General features: G+C 40.3%; 2 protein-coding genes across 14 annotated transcripts in view; one reads left to right on the top strand and one right to left on the bottom strand.

Moving 5' to 3' along the window:
• RUBCN (rubicon autophagy regulator) overlaps positions 1 to 6,014 on the bottom strand; it is a 58,246-nt gene extending 52,232 nt beyond the window's left edge. For 6 of the 10 annotated variants that reach the window (XM_043594402.1, XM_043594407.1, XM_043594404.1 and 3 more), the window contains exon 1: positions 5,744 to 5,995. In XM_043594402.1, coding sequence (XP_043450337.1) covers positions 5,744 to 5,808 — 65 coding nt within the window. In that variant the 5' untranslated portion in view covers positions 5,809 to 5,995. Of the gene's footprint in view, positions 1 to 5,743 lie in introns of all 10 variants that reach the window. The other 4 variants (XM_043594405.1, XM_043594409.1, XM_043594406.1 and 1 more) reach the window with 1 other exon arrangement.
• Positions 6,000 to 19,567, top strand: part of FYTTD1 (forty-two-three domain containing 1) — a 41,712-nt gene continuing 28,144 nt past the window's right edge. The window contains exons 1-2 of one of the 4 annotated variants that reach the window (XM_043594430.1): positions 6,000 to 6,176; positions 14,947 to 15,006. In XM_043594430.1, coding sequence (XP_043450365.1) covers positions 6,152 to 6,176; positions 14,947 to 15,006 — 85 coding nt within the window. In that variant the 5' untranslated portion in view covers positions 6,000 to 6,151. Of the gene's footprint in view, positions 6,177 to 14,946; positions 15,007 to 16,183; positions 16,535 to 16,647; positions 17,563 to 19,567 lie in introns of those variants that run through there. The other 3 variants (XM_043594429.1, XM_043594431.1, XM_043594432.1) reach the window with 3 other exon arrangements.

Here is a 19,567-nt window from a genome sequence, read left to right as displayed (position 1 = left end):
TGGTAATAGGACATTAATGTTCAAATCATGAAAACCATAAAGTAAAAAGTGATTAGAAGAGCTGAATAACATATAAGGTTGTTCTTTACATCTAGAAAGCTATGTCCTGAAGAACACTTTTTTAAGCATAGACACATTCACAAAAACTAGCCTTGTACTAAGTAAGGTACACACACACAAAAAGTCAATCAATCCTCCAAAGCAGAAGTACAGGTATATTCTGTGGCCATAGAGCTATAAGGCAGTGAACAAACAACAAAAGTAGAACAAATAGTACAAAACAAACACCTCAGAAAATTTTAAATCTCACAGGACTCTTGAGGAGGCAAAAATAAAGTCATGGTATTGAATGGGGTAGACAGGGAATTGAAATTATAGCTCTTAATGCTTTCTTCACAAAAAGCATCCAAATAAGAAAGCTCATAGGGAGACTGTCTTAGAATCTTTTAGAAATTATGGGGTTCTGCTATTTTCTAGTAAAAAGTCAATCATCTCTTCAGTCCTACAATCTAGCACAATTTCTGTGAATTTCATTGGCAGAGGCCATGGCCCCACAAATTTTGAAGATAGTTTGCCAAGTCCCTATTTAGTCACTAATGATTTATGACTTCCTTTAATAATCTTCTCTCCTCTCAATCAGGTGTGAGTTTAACTTCAAGCAAGCCCGATTCAGAGGAACTAAAAAAACATGTAAGCATACTCTAGTTGTTTCCTGAAAAACTCAGATTTAAGTTTGTAACAGCACTGTTCAATTGAACTTTCTACGATGCTGGAAATGTGCTATATCTATGCCGTCCAGTATGGCAGCCACTAGACACCATGGCCATTAAGCACTTGAAATCTGGAGAATATGCCTAAAGAACCGAAATTTTAAATTTTATTTAATTTTAATTAATTTCAACTTAAACTGCCACATGTGGGTAGTGGCTATCATCTTGGACAGAGCTGGTCTATAATCACCCAGGTTGGTTGGTAAGATTTGTGGAGGCAAGATAACACAACAAAACACACACAGAACGATTCCATTTAATAAAAGAAGTGATAAAGCAGCTATAAAAAACAGAACAGCTGTGGGAAGGATACCTGGGAAAAGCTTCAGCTTAGGGTCCCTGCTGTCAGCTGACAGATCACCCTCACCCAGGTTCTGGCAATAGCATTTTCCCCCCAGGGTTTTAAGAGTATGTTTCAGGGTGGGTGAGGGTAGTGAGTAGTGGGGGGTAGGTGTACTAATAACTGGACCAGAAGTATAGATTGCTCAAAAATTATGTGATCCTCCTGCCTTACCATGTAAAAAAAGGAAAAGAAAGGGCAGAAAATAAAAAATGAGGATAAATGTAAAAAAGTGAAAATAAATAGGGAGAAAGGGAGAAAAGAGGCTCTTCCAATGGCAACGGTACAACCAGCACTTGCCCAATTGTAAGAGGCATGACCACATTGTTAACATTTTCATTCCTCATGTAAATATTCATTGAATGCTGATTATATGTGAAGCACTGGGCTTATGGTGTTTAAGAGGAGGAGTCACCATCTCTCAAGGTATTCATAATGAAACAAGGAAGATGGGCACTTACATAACTATGCCATGAAAAGAGAAATGCTATAGATATGGAAAAGAGCAGGTGAAGGATGCCTTCTAAAGGAGCATTATTTATGGGGCACCTGGGTGGCTCAGTGGGTTAAGCCACTGACTTCAGCTCAGGTCATGATCTCACAGTCTGCCTCGGGTTCTGTGCTGACAGCTCAGAGCCTGGAGGCTACTTCAGATTCTGTGTCTCCCTCTCTCTCTCTGCCCTCCACCCCCTTTCTCTCAAAAATAAACATTTAAAAATATTTTTTAATTAAAAAAAAAATAAAGGAGCATTATTTGAAAGATGACTAATAGCCTTCCAGGCAAAGGAGGAGATACTGCAGGGAATGTGGAGAAGCAAGAATGAGAACGATGAGGAAGATATAAGAGTGAGTGAATGCCATTGTTTTGTAACTGGCAATTTCATAGGGATCAAGGTACAGATTAAATATCAGGGAAGGAGTTTTAACTATTTTCTATTTTCAATAAGAAAGGACTGAACATTTCAGAGCAAAATACTATAGTAACTGCTTATGAAAAATTAAGGTGGTAGCAATGTGGAGGCTGTCTGGAATTGGGGCTAGAGTTCAGACTGGGAGATCATTTAGGAGGCTACTGAGATAATCCACAATGGAGATAATAAGGGTCTTCAGTGAATATATTATTTATATGTGCTCAGAATTCATGTCCCTTTCTTTTGGTAACAGAACCCTGAGTTTCCACAGAGGAAACACCCCTCTGCAACTTACTCTGGTCCATGAAGTTCCAAGAAAGTATCCCCTTGCCACAGGATCCAGGGTTGAGCACATAATTTAGGCCTGATTGAGCGGCATATTCCATACCTCAATTATAAGAAGAGGAACATAACTCAAGTCAGCCCCAAAATAGTCAAGTCAGCCCAAAAATAGTCAGCCTCTGAATTTTTGCTTTTGTTGTACCTATTGGGATTGCCTTTTTTTTTTTTTTTTTTTTTTTTGGTTGAGATTGCTAAACTTGAAATTGCCAAGTGTTATCCATCCTATAGAAAAGTCTGCCTAAGAATGAAGCCAAAACATAAGGAAGAAGAGTCCACAGAGAGGCACAAATTCTTGTTTAAGAACCTAAGAAGCCATGCCTAAAGCAATACTACTCCCTGGATTTTTTAGTAATATAAGCAAATATATTTGAAAATGGAGAAAAAAAATCAAGTTTCAAGAGAAAAATCAGGAACAAAATTCATAGGACCTGGTAACTGCCTGGATATGGGAAATGAAGAGGGAAGTATCAAATTTCACTTTGAGGCTTCCGGGTTGGCTGACTGAATGAAAAATGCTACTAACTGAGGTAGAGAACAGAGGATGAAAAGGTTTCAGTCAATGGAATGAACTCAGTTTGGAGACACTGAAAAGTCTTTTAGTATTTGAATTTTGACATTATCTGGATCACTTCACCAGGAAAACTCTACATACAGCTGATTTCCAAGCTCAGACTGTGCAGCTCAAGGCAGTCTAGGGTGGCAGAGCAATGCTAGCATGACCATTCCTTTCACTGTTTAGTAGTTTCATCAGACAGTCTCCAAACAACTGGTATTGACTACATAACTAAAGAAAGTGAAGTATCATCTCTAAGCACTGTAGCACTCTGCTAGAGTGATAACTAGTTAGATGAAAAATAAGGGAACCTATGAAATTACTACTCTCCAAGGATAAAGTGAAAAGCTAGCCTAACCCCCCAATCCTCAGTGCACTGAACTCAGAGGAGCCATGGGAGGAGGAAGAACAGGCTATACAACTGAAAACAGCAACCAGAAAAGCACCCACCAACCTTATTTCAAGAAAGCTGGGGAGCGGACAGAAGTAGACATGTTTTGCACTTAGTACATACCAGGCACTCTATGAGGAGCTTCATGTACATTATTATCTTATCAAACCCTCACAACTTACCAGTCAGGAAGGCATTATTTTTCCCAGATGGAGGAGCCAAATTAAACAGTAGAGGGGTGCCTGGGTGGCTCAGTCAATGAAGCACCCAGCTCTTGATCTCAGCTGGGGTCATGATCCTACTGTTAGTGAGTTCGAGCACACAGGAGGCTCTGCACTGACAGTGAGGAGACTGCTTGGGATTCTCTCTCTCTCTTTCTCTCTGCCCCTCCCCCACTGGTGCGGTCTCTGTCTCTCTCAAAATGAATAATTAAACTCAAAAAAAATTAAGCAGTAGAGCTAGGTTTCAAATGCAAGTCTATCTGGTTATGAAGCTTATGCACATTTCACTACATCAACTGATTTCAGAAAATACACTGATAAGTTTATCCTTTATGTATAAAAATGAGGCCATCTCATTATGAGGAATTTTCTGAATTGGGTATATTATTGACCACAGAAAGTGAGGTTTGCAATACCCAGGCACAATGCCTCAATTCTCAGGCACAAGGCATGTATATGCCAGTTGTCTATTTGGAACTAAGGAGGCCACTGGTGCCACGGAATCTCATTAAACAACACATTCTGAGTTAACCAGCCACTAGCAAAGAGTAGGCTATATCAACAATACCAGTGACCCTGTGGAGATAATCCCACTGCAGAAATTAAATTCTGACTAGAGTTGCTTGGTTAAGAGGCAAGCATGGGGAAAAAACAATAGAAAGAAAAAGATACCTGCAAAGGAGCTCTTCTACTAGCCTAAGTGATAGGCAAAGAATGCCCTAAAATTCATTATCTTACACATTTTTTTGTCTCAGTACATGAGCATAATGAAAGGCAGCATAGCATAAATACTAAAAGTGCAGATTCTAGAGCCAGATTGCCTGGTTTTGATCCCAGTTCCACCAGGATTCACTATATGAAATTGGCAAGTTCTTCATCCTCTCCATGTCTCAGCTTCCTCATCTATTAAATGGTGATAATAATAATTCCTGCCTCACACAGCTGTCATAAGGATTAAATAATACTTGCAGGTCTCTTAAACAGTGCATGGCGTGTGGTAAGTGTTTGTTTAAATCCATTAATAACTAACCTAGCTAGAAGTCCAGCTAGACGGGGTGGAAATTTTAACTTGAATTTCCAACGCAGCCTCTCCTACATGAACTGGTAAAGGAAAATAAAAACGATCCCAAAACTTGGTTAGAATTTATATGGGACCTCTTACATGAAACATTTCACAGACATCTGGAGGAAGAATAAATAGCCAAATATACATAAGCAGAAACTGAAACATGGAAAAGGGAAGTAAAATGTTCAGTTTCACTGAACTGATCATTCATACATCTCAGGCAGGAACCCCATCTTGTCAGTCCACGTTTTGTACAACAGGCCACAAGCTACCAGTGTACATAAAAGAGGAGTCAAACTTACAAACAGCCAGGTCTTCACCTGGGCACAACACCTCATTAATTTTTCCCTGCTGATGTTTTCTCAATGAAGCAAACCCTAAATATGGGAAGCACCTTATACAGAGCATAAGTCACTATTTAGTCAAAGTAGTTTGCAAAATCTTAAAACCTCCATTTCTAAAAAATATGAAATGGATGATAATAGTTTGGTATAAATAAATGTGAAATTGCTTAGTTGCATTGTGGGCAAGGAGTAAAGGGTTTGAAGATGAAAAGGAAATGGCTGAGGGGTCCTGCCACATTGACAGCGGCACACACACAATTTCTAGTCGCATTAGCAAGCCCCCTCCCCCACACCAAGGCCATTACAACCGTCCACTTTCATACACAGGCCCTCCTTCTCGACTTCTCCTTCACGATCGTCCCCGCCTAAGCTTCTTTCTAGGCCACTCATAATGCCTAACCTTTGCGCCCAGAAATTCTTACAACACCAACCTTCTCAATATTGGTCCGACTTGCTATCACCGCAAGTTTCACTGGGGGCATCAACCTGTGCCCTACCCCTATCTATAGACTCTGGCCTGTAAAATCTTACCACAGCATCTCTCAATACCCACCTCCCCCTCCGGCTCCCCCTGCCCTCAACATATTCTACTCACCCTCCCTTACCCTCATCAAACCCGTTCCCTCGTCCGTCCTATCCACGCCCTGCCAGTCCCTCTTTTCACAATTTCTTCCCAAACAAGTCGCCCGCAGCAATCGCCCTATGTCTATCACGACTTCTCCTGGTGCCCTCCGAGCCCTCCCAACTCTCCCGGTGATTTGGCGCATCCATCTGCCCCAGACTCCCCCGGCCCTTCCCAGCCCACCTGCTCTCCTCCGGCAGGCGCTCCTCGCAGCCGCCGAGCTCCATTCCCGCGCCCTCTGGCCGCATCCGGGGCTGCGACGTCGTCTCCTCTCTGAAGAGAGGTGTCCCTGCCGCTTCGCCCCCCAGGGCTTCCGAAGCTCCCTGGGAACGGAGGAGGCACCCTCGGTGGGTGGGCTCAGGGTGATGCACTACACCCGAGTTGACAGCAGGCGCGGTGATTACTGCCTCAGCGCTGTTCCTATCCCCGCCACCCCCCACTTCCGGTTCCAAGAACTACAACTCCCAGCAAGTACTTCGAAGACTCGGTCGCTCCCGGCATGCACCAACCTATCCAATCCGAGGACGCGTTCTCGGCGGATGCAGATCCTGGCTGCGTGCTCGCGGCCGTTCCCCCAGATGGGGAGCAAAGATGTTAACCGCCAGAGTCCGTGCAGGTGTGAACCTTTACATACTCCTGTCACGTTTCACCTTGGGGACCGGACTCGATAAGAAGTCTAGACTAGGAAATAACGCTGGTCTTAATCCAAGTAACGTTAACCCCACTTCAGCCTACCCTGGTTTAACACCTGTCGGTGGTGTTTGGGGACCTCAAGCATTTTAATGAAGAGCTCACAAACTGAAGAGCACGGGTTGTTTTGAGATCGGAAAGAAAAAACAGGAGGAAAAGGCTTTAGGGAAAGGTGTTTTTTTGTTGTTTTTTGTTTGTTTGTTTTGTTTTGTTTTGTTTTTTGGAGAATTGATGTCAGAGCAGGGTTTTAAAGGATAAGTATGAATTAGCCAGGAAATGAGAAAGTGGAAACAATGGCCCAGGCATAAGGAAGCATGCTGGTTTGGAGAGTGCTGGTTCTGAGTAGTAATAAGAGCTGAGAAGAGGTGGTGATAGAATGGTGTTGGTGAGCAGGCACCCCAGAACATGAAGAGTCAGTCCAAGGAGTTTGGATTTTATCCTTAAAACAATTAGGAGCAAGTTAAGGATATGAAAATCAAGAAGTGATTTGACCAAAACTGCTTAGAAAACTAGGTTGTAGGTAGGTAAGGGTGGAAGGATGGCTATGAGAGGAGATTGGAAATCCCTATAGAGGCCGAGCAGGTAATGCTGAGTGAAGTGAGCTGGTTGTAGGAGAGTGGCAGAAACTTTCAGAACTGGAAGCCTCATCCAAGAAGGGAAGTTTCACCTTTTCTATAATTGAATATTGTAAAATGGGCATATGGGCCTGGAGTTGTCAGATACTCTGATTTTGCAATAGAAGCTGGAGTCTGAATTTTTAAGTACAGCTTCCAGATTTTTAAATATTGGCAACAATTTTTTTATTATAAACATTACACGGCGTGGGGGGGGGGGGGGGGGGGAGACATGTTTGTAGGCTAAATGTAATGTGGCCTTTGGGTTACTAGTCAGCAAGTCCAGGCCTGAACTAGGGCAGTGGCTAAAGGAAGGAGGTTGGGATTAGAGCAATGGTAAAGCGATAGAATCGGCACTACTCTGTGAGGGAAGGATCTAGGTTAACGCCATGGAAAACTAGTTATTAAAAGTTATACGTGACTTACAGGAATTTTCAAATTTAAGAAACCTTTTTTTGTGAATTAAAAGTGAAATGAAGGAGGTTTTTAATGCAAATTATAATTTCCAACTTCCATTTATATAAAAAAATACTTTGTTCAAAATTTCTCCTACTTTCCTACTAAAGGGTTATACTTTTTAAGGAAGAAGCAGTATTAGTCATTGGGATTTCACTACCTTCTATTTCTATAAATGTATGAACTTCATTTTTTGGCATATAATAAAATCCCAGATTAATGCCACATGATCCTAGCATATTTATTTACATGAAAGCTTTATCAGAAAATTCTAGATCTAAAATTATAAAAGTCTGGGAGAGTTCTATAGTAAAAATTCTGGGAAATGTTATGTCCAAGTCTGGGTTGACACCTATTTTCTTTAAAGCAATCAGTTAATAAACGTGATAATAACCTACACTAGCCATGTACGGCCCATCTCATCCCTCTGCTTTCCTTCACCCCATGTGGCCATATCCTGAATCTCTTGTTTATGATTACACAGCTTCCCTTTTTTAAAATTTTATTTGTTATTGAGAGAGAGAGAGTGAGAGAGAGTGTTGAGTTGGGGAGGGGCAGAGAGAGAGGGAGAGAGAGAGAATCCCAAGCAGGCTCTGCAATGTCAGCGTGGAGCCCAATGCCTGGCTGAAACCCACAAACTGTGAGATCATGAACTGAGTCAAAATCAAGAATTGAACGCTTAACCAACCAAGCCACCCAGGCGCCCCAAGCTTCCCTTTTTATATAGTTTGTATCAATCTATATTCCTAGGATATATTATTTTAAAATTTTTTGTGTTTTAACTTTATAAAAAGGGTATTGAACTGTATTTATTTTGGGGGCCTTACTTTTTTTACTTAATATTACATTGAGAATATTTAATCGTATTATCATATGTCACTATAGTTCATGAATTTTGACTGCCATATAATAGTCTATTGTGTGAATACACCAGTTTATTCATGCTGTCTTTCATTGATAGGCATTTGGGTTGTTTCCAGGTTTTTGCTATTGTAACCAGTGCTGCATTCTCTTACACATCTCCTCTTTTATATAAGTAAAGGCTTCTCTTTCATACATACCTAGAAATGGAATTGCTAGGTCCTCAGGTTATTGTCTGCTCTAGCTTTTGTTTTGAGTGGTGGGTTTGTAGGTGCATAGTTTTTAAAATAACTAGTTTTGAAATTGTAACTAATTATAGTTATCTCTTTAAATGTTATTTATTTATTATTTTTTAATGTTTTATTTATTTTTGAGAGAGAGAGACAGAGTACAAGCAGGGGAGGGGCAGAGAAAGAGGGAGACACAAACTCTGAAGCAAGCTCCAGGCTCTGAGCTGTCAGCACTGAGCTCAAACTCACTGACAACAAGATCATGACCTGAGCCAAAGTCAGACGCTTTACCAACTGAGCCACCCAAGGCGTCCCTATTTATTTTACTTTGAGAGAGAAAGAAAGATCAGGGGAACGGCAGAGAGACAGGGAGGGAGATAAAGAATCCCAAGCAGGGTCCACACTGTCAGCTCAGAGCCCAACACAGGGCCGGCACTCATGAACCATGAGATCATGACCTGAGCTGAAATCAAGAGTCAGACACTTAACCAACTGAGCCACCAGGTGCCCCTAGTAATATTTTAAAAGTCAAAAAACTTGAATAAATTTGATCTTGGTCAATCTGTTTGTTTTCAAAATCTAGGATGCTATTTTATACAAATAGTAAGAGGTCCAAGAATACCACTGGTAGAAAGCCAAATTCACTCAAGAATCAGTTATTCAAATAATGGGTTTTTAAAGCTCATTACATTTACCTATTTGCCAAAACTTTGAAGAAATAGTTTGAAGAAATAGTCTTCTCAAATATATTCAACACATATCAATTACAGTCATGAATATGTGCTTTTTAAAATTATATTCACTAAAATTATTCTTGGCAGCATTTTTTAAATATTCTAATTTTAAAAGCTAAGGAATGGCTTCCACTGGCCAAGTTAAAAACAACTTGAGCATCAAAATGAGTTATATGTATACATAATCTACATTATTTTCAAAGGTAAGCACAGCCATTACACTCTTCACCCCTTTGCTTTTCTTTTTTTTTTTTAATTTTTTTTTCAACGTTTTTATTTATTTTTGGGACAGAGAGAGACAGAGCATGAACGGGGGAGGGGCAGAGAGAGAGGGAGACACAGACTCGGAAACAGGCTCTGAGCCATCAGCCCAGAGCCTGACGCGGGGCTCGAACTCACGGACCGCAAGATCGTGACCTGGCTGAAGTCGGACGCTTAACCGCAAGATCGTGACCTGGCTGAAGTCGGACGCTTAACCGACTGCGCCACCCAGGCGCCCCACCCCTTTGCTTTTCAAGAGACAAACTTTGAATGAAGGATGGGTCTGAATTTCTATAGAAATTTACATGCATATATACATAAGTATGCAAATAATAAATAGAAAAAGGGGGAAAGAAAAGAGGAAGGAAAGATGTTTTCCACAGTAGAATGTCAACTAGTGAATGTAGAGGAATGACAAACTTAGAAAATCACTATTTTGGAGCCACCACTGTAATAATTGATTCATGCAAGAATCATGAATGGATGCTAAAGCCATTAGTGAAATTTGTTCTGAAACAGGATATTTATACAGTCTCAAACTATCTCCCCACAGATCATTTACTTATTAGAAATGGGGGGGGGGGGGAGGTAACTACAATGGAGAAATCTGGCAGACATGCTTTAATCGAGTGATCAAAGTTAAAATCACCAATAAGACAAAATGATATGTGCCTCCTGATGTTTAATACTTAGAAGAACACATCACTTACACAGCACTCATGACAAAGTGAATAACCTGAATCTAATCACAGGTTAAAAATAAGACAAGCCAAATTGGAAGACAGTCTGTACAATAACTGCCTTCAATCTTCAAAAATGTAGTAAATATAAAAAAACAAAACAAGAAAAGCTGACAAATTTTATCAGATTAAAGGAGACAAAAGAGAGGCGTCTGCGTGGCTCAGTCGGTTAAGTGTCCGACTTCAGCTGAAGTCATGATCTTGTGATTTGTGGGTTTGAGCCCCGAATCAGTCTCAGTGCTGACCCCTGACCCCGTGGAACCTGTTTGGGATTTTTGTCTCCGCCCCCTCTCTGCCCCTCCCCAACCTGTGCTCTCTCTCTCTCTCTCTCTCTCTCAAAATAAATAAATAAACTTAAAATTAATTTAAAAAAATAAAGGAGACAAGAGGCAGGACAAAGAATGCAACATGTTCATGCAGGGCTTGAACCCATGAACTGTCAGATCATGACCTGAGCTGAAGTTGGACGCTTAACTGACTGAGCCACCCAGGCACTCCAATGATTAATTTTTAATTTGTTTTGAGTTAATTTCTGTTTTTTCCACAGCTCAGAATTTTTAGAAGTCTTTACACAATTTTTTCCAAAACCAATTCATTGATTTTACCACATTTACTGATTTACCAAAATTCTTTTTTTCTTTTCCTTTTCTCTTTTAATAAAGCTTATAGGGGTGCCTGGCTAGCTTAGTCGGTAGAGCATGTGACTCTTGATCTCAGGATCATGAGTTCAAGCCCCACGTTGAGTGCAGAGATTACCCTCTAAGAAAATCTTTTGGGGGCACGGTGGCTCAATTAGTTAAGTGTCCAATATTTGATTTCAGCTCAGGTCATGATCTCACAGTTGATGAGATAGAGGCCTGCATAGGGTCTGCGCTGATATTACAGAACCTGCTTGGGGTTCTCTCTCTCTTCCCCCACCTCAAAATAAGTAAACTTAAAAAATATTTTTTAAAAAAATAAAGCTTATAGTAGTTCATATCAAATGGAATTTTTTTTTTAATTTTTTTTTCAACGTTTATTTATTTTTGGGACAGAGAGAGACAGAGCATGAACGGGGGAGGGGCAGAGAGAGAGGGAGACACAGAATCGGAAACAGGCTCCAGGCTCTGAGCCATCAGCCCAGAGCCTGACGCGGGGCTCGAACTCCCGGACCGTGAGATCGTGACCTGGCTGAAGTCGGATGCTCAACTGACTGCGCCACCCAGGCGCCCCTCAAATGGGATTTTTAAAAGTGTTCTCTACACCCAACTTGAGGCTTAAACTCACAACCCTGAGGTCAAGAATCACATGTTCTGCTGACTGAACCAGCCAGGCACCCCTCAAATGGGATGATTTTTAAAGCTTTTGAAGAATGTTGCCAGGTCTTAATTGAATGGTTCTATTCTGTCTTGATAGCAACATTTTCACCCACTTTAAGTATTTAGTATTGGTTCATTTATTCAATTATATGGGAAAACCCATTGCATACAAATTCAGAAATTGCGAAGTTACAATGAAATTTGTAAAAATCTTATTTCTGGGCTGAGCCAATTCTTAATATATTAGGAGAATGTTCAATATGTCCCTGTCCCAGCTCTCTGAAAGTCCAGCTGGATAAACCTGAGCCAAGAGAAGGGATCCTCTACGGAGGGAAAGAGAGAGATGAGAGTCCAGCCAAGGCTCTTCATCCCAGAGCAAGGAGGCCAAGGGGCAAAGGGAAAAGAAGCATGGAGAGAATAAAGAATGCTAAAGGCCCCATGATCCTTAACCAACTGAGCCACCCAGGCACCCTGAGAATATATCTTTATAAAGAACACAATCATGTAAATAAAGGGAAACTGTGTGACTAATGTAGATTTGTGTAGCTTTAGAAAATTCCACAATTAGTTATTCAGTGAATTGACTATGATCCTTGGTTGACAGGATGCCTACCCTGCCCAGAGAAGACAAAGCCTAATAAGGAGTGAGCTAGAAACCCAACCCCTGAGTCCAAGAAGAATTCCCCTTCAAGTTCCCCTGTCCATCCAGAGCAAGTTGTCTAGTCAGAGAAAACTGATGGGACTTACAGGGGCTTGGAGACCAGTAATGCCTCCAGCTACGCCTGCAAGCCTGCCTGTCATATATCTGCTGTACTGCCCTGCTGCATCACTGTGATGTAACAGTGTCTTGCACATAGTAGGAACTCAAACTCTGTTTGAACAAATGAATGAATGAAACTAGAGATTAAGAGCCAGAAGACTAGAACAGCTATAAAAGCTTAGAACAAAGGAAAAGGGCAACACAAAAGAGGAACAGGAAGCTATAGTAGAGTGGCAAAGAAAAAGCTACTGCAGAAGATATAGTGGCAAATGGGGTAGAACGAGAAGAACCGAGCAAAAAAGAGAAGAAAAACTGTACTGTGCATGCAAGTAGCTTAAAAGAATTAGGTATAATGGTAATTATACCTACAGATGATACAAATTATACCCTAAATCCCTTATTAGCCCGGTGTAATGTAAATTTTACAAAATTACAAAAATTTGAAAAGCAAGGGTTGATACCAAAATCAGACAGACATTACAAGAAAAGGAAACTACACTCAATATTACTCATGAAAAGAAAAACAATATCCTTCACATAACATTAGCAATACAAATCCAACAATATATTAAAAGGATAATCCACCATGACCAAGTAGGTTTATCCTAGAAATGCAAGAGTAGTTCAACATTTGAAAAAAAAAATAATAAAAAATTAAAAACCCCATTTGGTCATCTCAAAAGATGCAGAAAAAGTATTAAATAAAATTCAACATCCACTCATTAAAACTCTGCAAACCAGGAGTAGAAGGAAACTTCTTCAACCTGATTAAGGGCATCTACAAAAAAATCTAACATGATATTTTATGGCGAAAGGCAATGGTTTCCCTCCAGGATTTGTAAGGAGGCAAAGATGCTCACTCCCACCACTCCTTTTAAATGTGGTACTGGTGTCCCCAGCCAGTGTAATAAGATAAGCAAAAGAATAAAAGGCATACAGGTTGGAAACAATTATGCTGAGGGAAGTAATCCAGATTTTAAAAAGTATATACTGTAGGATCCTACTTATGTAAAATTGTAGAAAGTGCAAATTAATCTATAGCATCAATGGTTGTTTAAGTAATGGTTGGGGAAAGGATTATAAAGGAGCACAGGAAAATTTGTCGGAATGATAGATATATTTATTCTCCTGTGTATGGTGGTGTTTTCACAGGTCTATACACCATACACCTGTATAAACTACACACTTTAAATATGTCTTTTACTGTCTGTCAGTTATACTTCAACAAAGCTGAGAAAAGGGGAGCTTAGAAGAAATATCGAACTAATAAAAGTAGTAAGAGGTGAAATACATGAATTATTATCACCTTTGAAGAGAATGTGGATCTCTATGCACATTATAAAAAGAGAGCTGAAAACTGTTGATAGAAAAGTATGATGTTAAGGTTGCCTGATTTAGTCAATAAAAATATAAGACTCCCAGTTAAATTTGAATTTCAGATAAATAATAATTGTTTAATATAAACACATCCTAAATATTGCATGCAACATCATGTAGTAAAAAAAAAAAAACAAAAAAAAAACATTCCTATTTATTCATTGTTTACCTGAAACTCAAATTTAATTGACCTTGTATTTTTTCTGGCAATCCTAGACATGCTTATCTATGATGTATGACATCAAGCCTCTAAAAAGGGCAGCTGCTTGATTTCGGTGTTTATTCTGACTTACATGAAGCCGCTGAACTGCTATTCACCAGACAATGGCTGTATGTTCAGTGTCCAGAACAGTACTGTATTTATTTACAGTTGGTGCTCAGAAAATATTTTTTGTTCTGCAAACTGTATGAAGATACGGACTGAACCCATCTTACTTATCATTTTACCCTTAGAGCCTATTACAATACCTGGTGTTCAATGAATATATGATTAAATGAATAGCTACCTCTCATGCCCCAGAAAATACAGGGTCAACCTTTTAACTCCAGCCCTTGTAGCTGGCTGATTGTCTTCTCAGACAAGCCCCAGTTCTGATTTCTTATCTTGTCTCTCACTTCACTTTTGCTGGATGTGTCTCAGGTTGCTGTTTTGTTTTCTACTATTTTGTGTGTGACTGACCTATCCTTTTACAATGCCTCTTGTTTTTCCCTTTGGAATCTGGGTGATTGCTCTGAGATTCTGAGACCCTCAGCCTTTGGGGAAATCTCAAAGTCTGACACACAACAGCTAGGATTGCTTAATGAAATATTGGGGCATGTTCCTTTTAAAGTTAAGGAAATTTGGAGTAGAGCTTCAGTTTTGGGGAGAAGATAAGGATAAAAGGGAATCTTTATATATATTATATATATATTATGTATATAACAATATTATATATATTATGTATATAACAATATGTATTATATATTATGTATATAACAATATATTATATACATTATATATTATGTATATAAAAATATATATTATATACATTATATATTATGTATATAACAATATATATTATATATATATATATATTGGTGGTGGGTAGGATTTTATACATTTGGGATTTTTATTATCTGTCCTATTAATACCTGAAGTACAGAATGCATCCAAACTCTAAATACATTGTTTCCTTCATAAAATTAAAAACCTAATGTTCTTCCCTGTAGTTTACTCTCACAAATAACCAGAGATTATAGAAGTTATTTCTAGGGGAATAATGATAATGTGGAGAAAAATGTTTTCATGCTTAGATTTTAGAACCCTAAGAAATCCAAAAATAAGTATAATGTATGTATTTAGTATAACTAATTCTTGTTTTGCAGATGAGTATGAGACCCAGACAGTCACCCAAGCTCACACAGTGAATGAAGTGAATGAAAAAGGTACCACTCAATAAAATCTAGATCTCCCTCATACTTTTATCTCTATAACCCATTTTCCCTAGTTCTTAGCAGTCAGGAGAGGGGTGGTAGCTGCTGGGTGGAATAGTAACAAAATCAAGCACATTGTGCTAAGAGCATATATGCTACTCTCCTTGACATGACAAATACTGTTCTTGAGTTTTTAGTGCAAACCTTCCTTTACCATTAAAGTTTCTTGTACTGCTTCATAGATGTGTCCTGGGTTGATTCACTCTTCTTACATGGTTATATTTTTTGTCATGGGGGGAAAAATTAAGTGCAGGGTACTGTGGTTTTGAGATGCTTTACGTCACGGGTTTATTTCTATGCAAATAAAATTTTAGGAAGTAGACAGGAGAAAAGTGGCGGAGATTTCTAAATGGAGGAATACCTGTCCTTTTTTTTGTTTTTTTCCTTAGATGCAAATATCTTAGATAGTTTTAAGCTGTTATGAGGGTAATATAACCTAAATGCTTCCATACAAGCACAGTTGCTTTGGAGGAGAAAGAGGTAAGAAGAGAGAAAATATCATGTTTTGTAAATAGGAAAAAAAGTTATTATGTAGAAATTCATAAAATATTATGAAGTTTTCCTACAAGGATGATTAGAAAGAAAAACGAATCCTATCAATTCCCAACACAAATCAATTAGAGAAAAATGCAGCCAAACAAGCAGAGGTACTTACCCCTCTCCCAAGGGAAGATGAAGTGTTATTAAGGTAGCTAGTACCGCGCAAAATGTTTTAACAGTGCCGGTTGAGAAGTGGTACAGATACGGGAAACGTTAGCATTTGCTTTTATTGGTAAGGTGACGCAAGAATTGTCACTGCATCTTTTCTTCTGCGTGCAGACGAGGCGACTCCGCATGTTGCAGGTGGAGGAGCTGGCCTGGGAGAGGGGAGCTGGGTCGCAGTTCTGCAATCTAAGCTGGATGGGGTCTACCCTGCCTCTGAGGCTGCATTGCAGTGGGGTGTGAAAGGTTCGTGTGTACCAAAGCTTAGGGAGCCTTTCTGTAGCAGGAAGGAGTGGAGGAACACAATCTCATTTAAGGCATGCGACTCTGACGCGCTCAGGGTCCAGTATTCCCCAATTTGGGCGGAAAGGGAAATAGCGAAAACAGCGGCCCTTGCAAGCGCCCAGAGCAGGGGTGCAATGTTTCCTCCGGTCCATCAAGGGCCGCTAGGATCATGTCCCCGCGTGTAGCCGCTCTCGCCGGCCTCTCGTCTCTGTAGCCTCTCCCCCCCGCAACCCGCCCCCCTCCCGCAGCCGCGGGTGGGAGAGCGAAGGCGCGGCCAGCACGCGTGCGCGTTCCCTCGGTGCAGCTAGTCTGCGTGCGTGAGTGGGAGGTGGCAGGCCTCAGTTTCTGGCCTTCTCCGCTGACTGTTCCAGCGCGACGTCCCCAACCATGAACCGGTTTGGTACCCGGTTAGTGGGAGCCACGGCGACCCCGCCGCCGGCGGCGGCGAAAGCCCGCAGCAATGAAAACCTTGACAAAATTGATATGTCTTTGGGTAAGGAGCGAGTTGGACCGAGTTGGAGTGGGGGGAGGGTGTGGGTGGAACCAAGTAGCGCGGTTTGTGGGGGAAGGGGCGGTTGGCCGCAGTTGTCGGTCGAGTTTTTTTGCGGGTGGGCGGAACCAAGTGAGGGCCAGTGGGGACAAGGGGAGCGCCAGCCGCTGCCGCGGTCGGGCCGGAGGGACCCGGGCGTCCCCTCGGCGGGGCCGTGTCTGTGCAGGGACAGTGGGGGCGGATGGCGCTGCGGGCCGGGAGGTGGAGGGTCGAGGGGCGCTACCACTCTTGGGCGACCCCGGCTCTTTGTGAGGAAAACTCCTCGGGTTTCCCCTCGAGCGTGTTCGCTGTGGGCGTTATCAGGCGAGCGAGGGGAAAGGTCCGACCAAGCCGTCCCTCCTGAAGAAAGCCCTTTGAGAGCCCGGCTGAGTCTGCGTTCGGTTAGAGCCGCTGGTTCCGGAGGAGGGCTTGTTGGGCATTTTGTGTGGCCAGGCCTACGCCTGGCGTGGTGCGAGAAACGCAGAGACGCCCCCGGGAGTTGGCCATTTCTGACGGGCGCCAGACCTCGGGGCCACATCGGGGGCGCGGACCCAAGAGCGTTTTTCAGAAAATACCGTCAGACAGGGGCTTCCTCAGATGGTGTTTTACTAGGAGGTGCCTAGAAAGGAGCGCTCCTTAATCAGGCTTAAAGTTTGCTAATTAGGAAAAAAGCAAAAACTGACGGAGACTGACACGGATTAACGGGAAGCCGGGAGAAGCAATGGGGTCTAGCCCATGAGTGGGGTGGTTTGGTGAGGATTATGGAAAAAGGAGGAGGGTTGGGGATTCAGTTGAAAATTCAGACCTAACACAGGTGAGGCATTAGTCTCTGGATTAGCTGGCCTGAAAATTACTCTCTTTTTGTCAAAATTCAAGTTATGGTTATTAGATAGAGTTAGTTCTGCCAGTGCTTTCGGTGGCTTGCAGGTTTTGGATAAGTGTTTGAAAAGTACCTGAGAGGCAGATGCAGAGGTGTAACTTTCCCAACGAAGGTATTTTTCTTTTGCTGTGGTTCATCTGCACAGTTTTTGTTTGTTTGTTTGTTTGTTTGTTTGTCAAAACTCAAGACCTCTTGGATTTCTGTGATTAGTGCACGTCAGAATCCAATATGTGAATTAAGTAAATCATCAGAAATAATAGGTTTGGCCTCAAGTCTTGTCTTGCTTATAGTAGTGAGCTCTAAAGAAATGAGAAACCTTTTCAGCTAAGGCCAAGAAGAATATAATAACAAGTAGTATTGAGCGCTTACTACCTTGCAGGCACTGAACGAAACATTTTATGTGTGTTAACTCAGTTTAGCCTCCTAGTAACTCTGAGGTATGTGCTCCTAATAGTAAAGAGCATTGAATCCAGAACCACACTGTCTCAATTCAGATCCTCTGCCACTTACTAGCCCATGTGGTCACAGGGAACTTGTTTCCCGGTGTTTCATCTGTAAAAAGATGATGATAATGACTGTGCTTATCTCCCTCAGAGGGTTGCTATGTTAAATGATTTAATAGGCATATGTAAACTGCTTAGAACAGTACCTGGTACACAGTAAGCACTATATTTACATATAAACACGATATAAGCCACCGTTGTTATTCCCATTTTACAAAACCTGAGCCATAGGAAAATAACTTGTCCCAAATCATACAAGTAAAAAAAAACAAAAACCAAAACCCTGTAGATGTTGCAGGAAATGTTAAACATGTATTTTCATAACCAATTCATTTCTCAAGTTTCTAGGTTCTTTTTTTAACGCATTTTGTTTGGTGGTTAGGATGTTCAAGTGAAGAAAACAGGGATAATTTTCTTTGAGGTAGAAATGAAGTGCTGTGGATAGCTAAAATAGACCTTGGTTTCTTTTCTCTCCCAAGAATATATAGCATTCTTTCCTTTTTTTTTTTTTTTAAGTTGAGAAGTTTACAGAAATGGGAGGAAGAGATGATACCTGCTTTTTAAGTGTATTTTTTTAGTAGTCTCTACACCTGACATGGGGTTGAACTTATGACCCTGAGATCAAGAGTTGCATGCTCTTCTGAGCCAGCCAGGCACCCTGAGAAATTGAGAGAAATAAAATACCTATTTTAGACAGTCATGCTTTGTGAATATTCCATTTTATCAGGTCTGTAGAGGTTTAGAATACGATTTTTGTTTGTTTTAAATGGTGACTGTATGAATTATATGAATATTTATATATATCTACCAAGGTTACCAATAGGTGGCCTCACTCTGGCTCAGTTTCTTAATTTTAAAATAGGTATTATAATACTTCATAGAATTCTTGTGAGAATTAAATGAATACATGTGCAATGTTAGGTACTCTTATTATTACCATATATATCCTCCTATTATCATTTATATATATGTTATTACTGTGTATGGCCCATGTATATGCCCCTATTATTACCATATATATATATAATATATATACATATTATATATATACATACATTATATGTTATATACATACATGTATATTATATATATACATGGACAACATATGTATACATACATACACATATATATATATTCATGGAAGAAACTTTTTCATAAAAGTAGCTCACTGTAATGAATTTTTGTTTTGATACATACTCTGTCTACCTGAGTAGGAAAAAGCGATTTTCTTCTTTTAAATTGGAAGAATCCATAATAGATCATTTAACTTGAGGATTTAGATAATAAAGCATTTAAATATAAAACAATTTTATATTTGTATGCTTTGCTGCTTTTAAATCTTTTTTTATTTTTTATCTTTTTTTATTTTAAGTAGGCTCCATGCCCAATTTATGGCTCATGACTGTGAGATCAAGAGTTGCATGCTCTACTGACTAAGCCAGTCAGGTGCCCCTGCTACTTTTAATTTTTAGTTATGTTTATACTCTAAAATGCCATATTTCAAAAATAACCTTGTTAGTCAAAATTATACTCTGCCTCTTTTTTTTTAATGGTTCCCAGCAAATTCAGTTTTTTGTGTGTACTTTCATGGCTCTGAGATTTCAGACTTCTGGT

The sequence above is a fragment of the Prionailurus bengalensis genome, chromosome C2 (genome assembly GCF_016509475.1).
Source record: "Prionailurus bengalensis isolate Pbe53 chromosome C2, Fcat_Pben_1.1_paternal_pri, whole genome shotgun sequence".
Classification (NCBI taxonomy): domain Eukaryota; kingdom Metazoa; phylum Chordata; class Mammalia; order Carnivora; family Felidae; genus Prionailurus; species Prionailurus bengalensis.
Note: the sequence above shows the minus strand (reverse complement) of the source record. Positions and strands in the feature narration are given on the sequence as shown.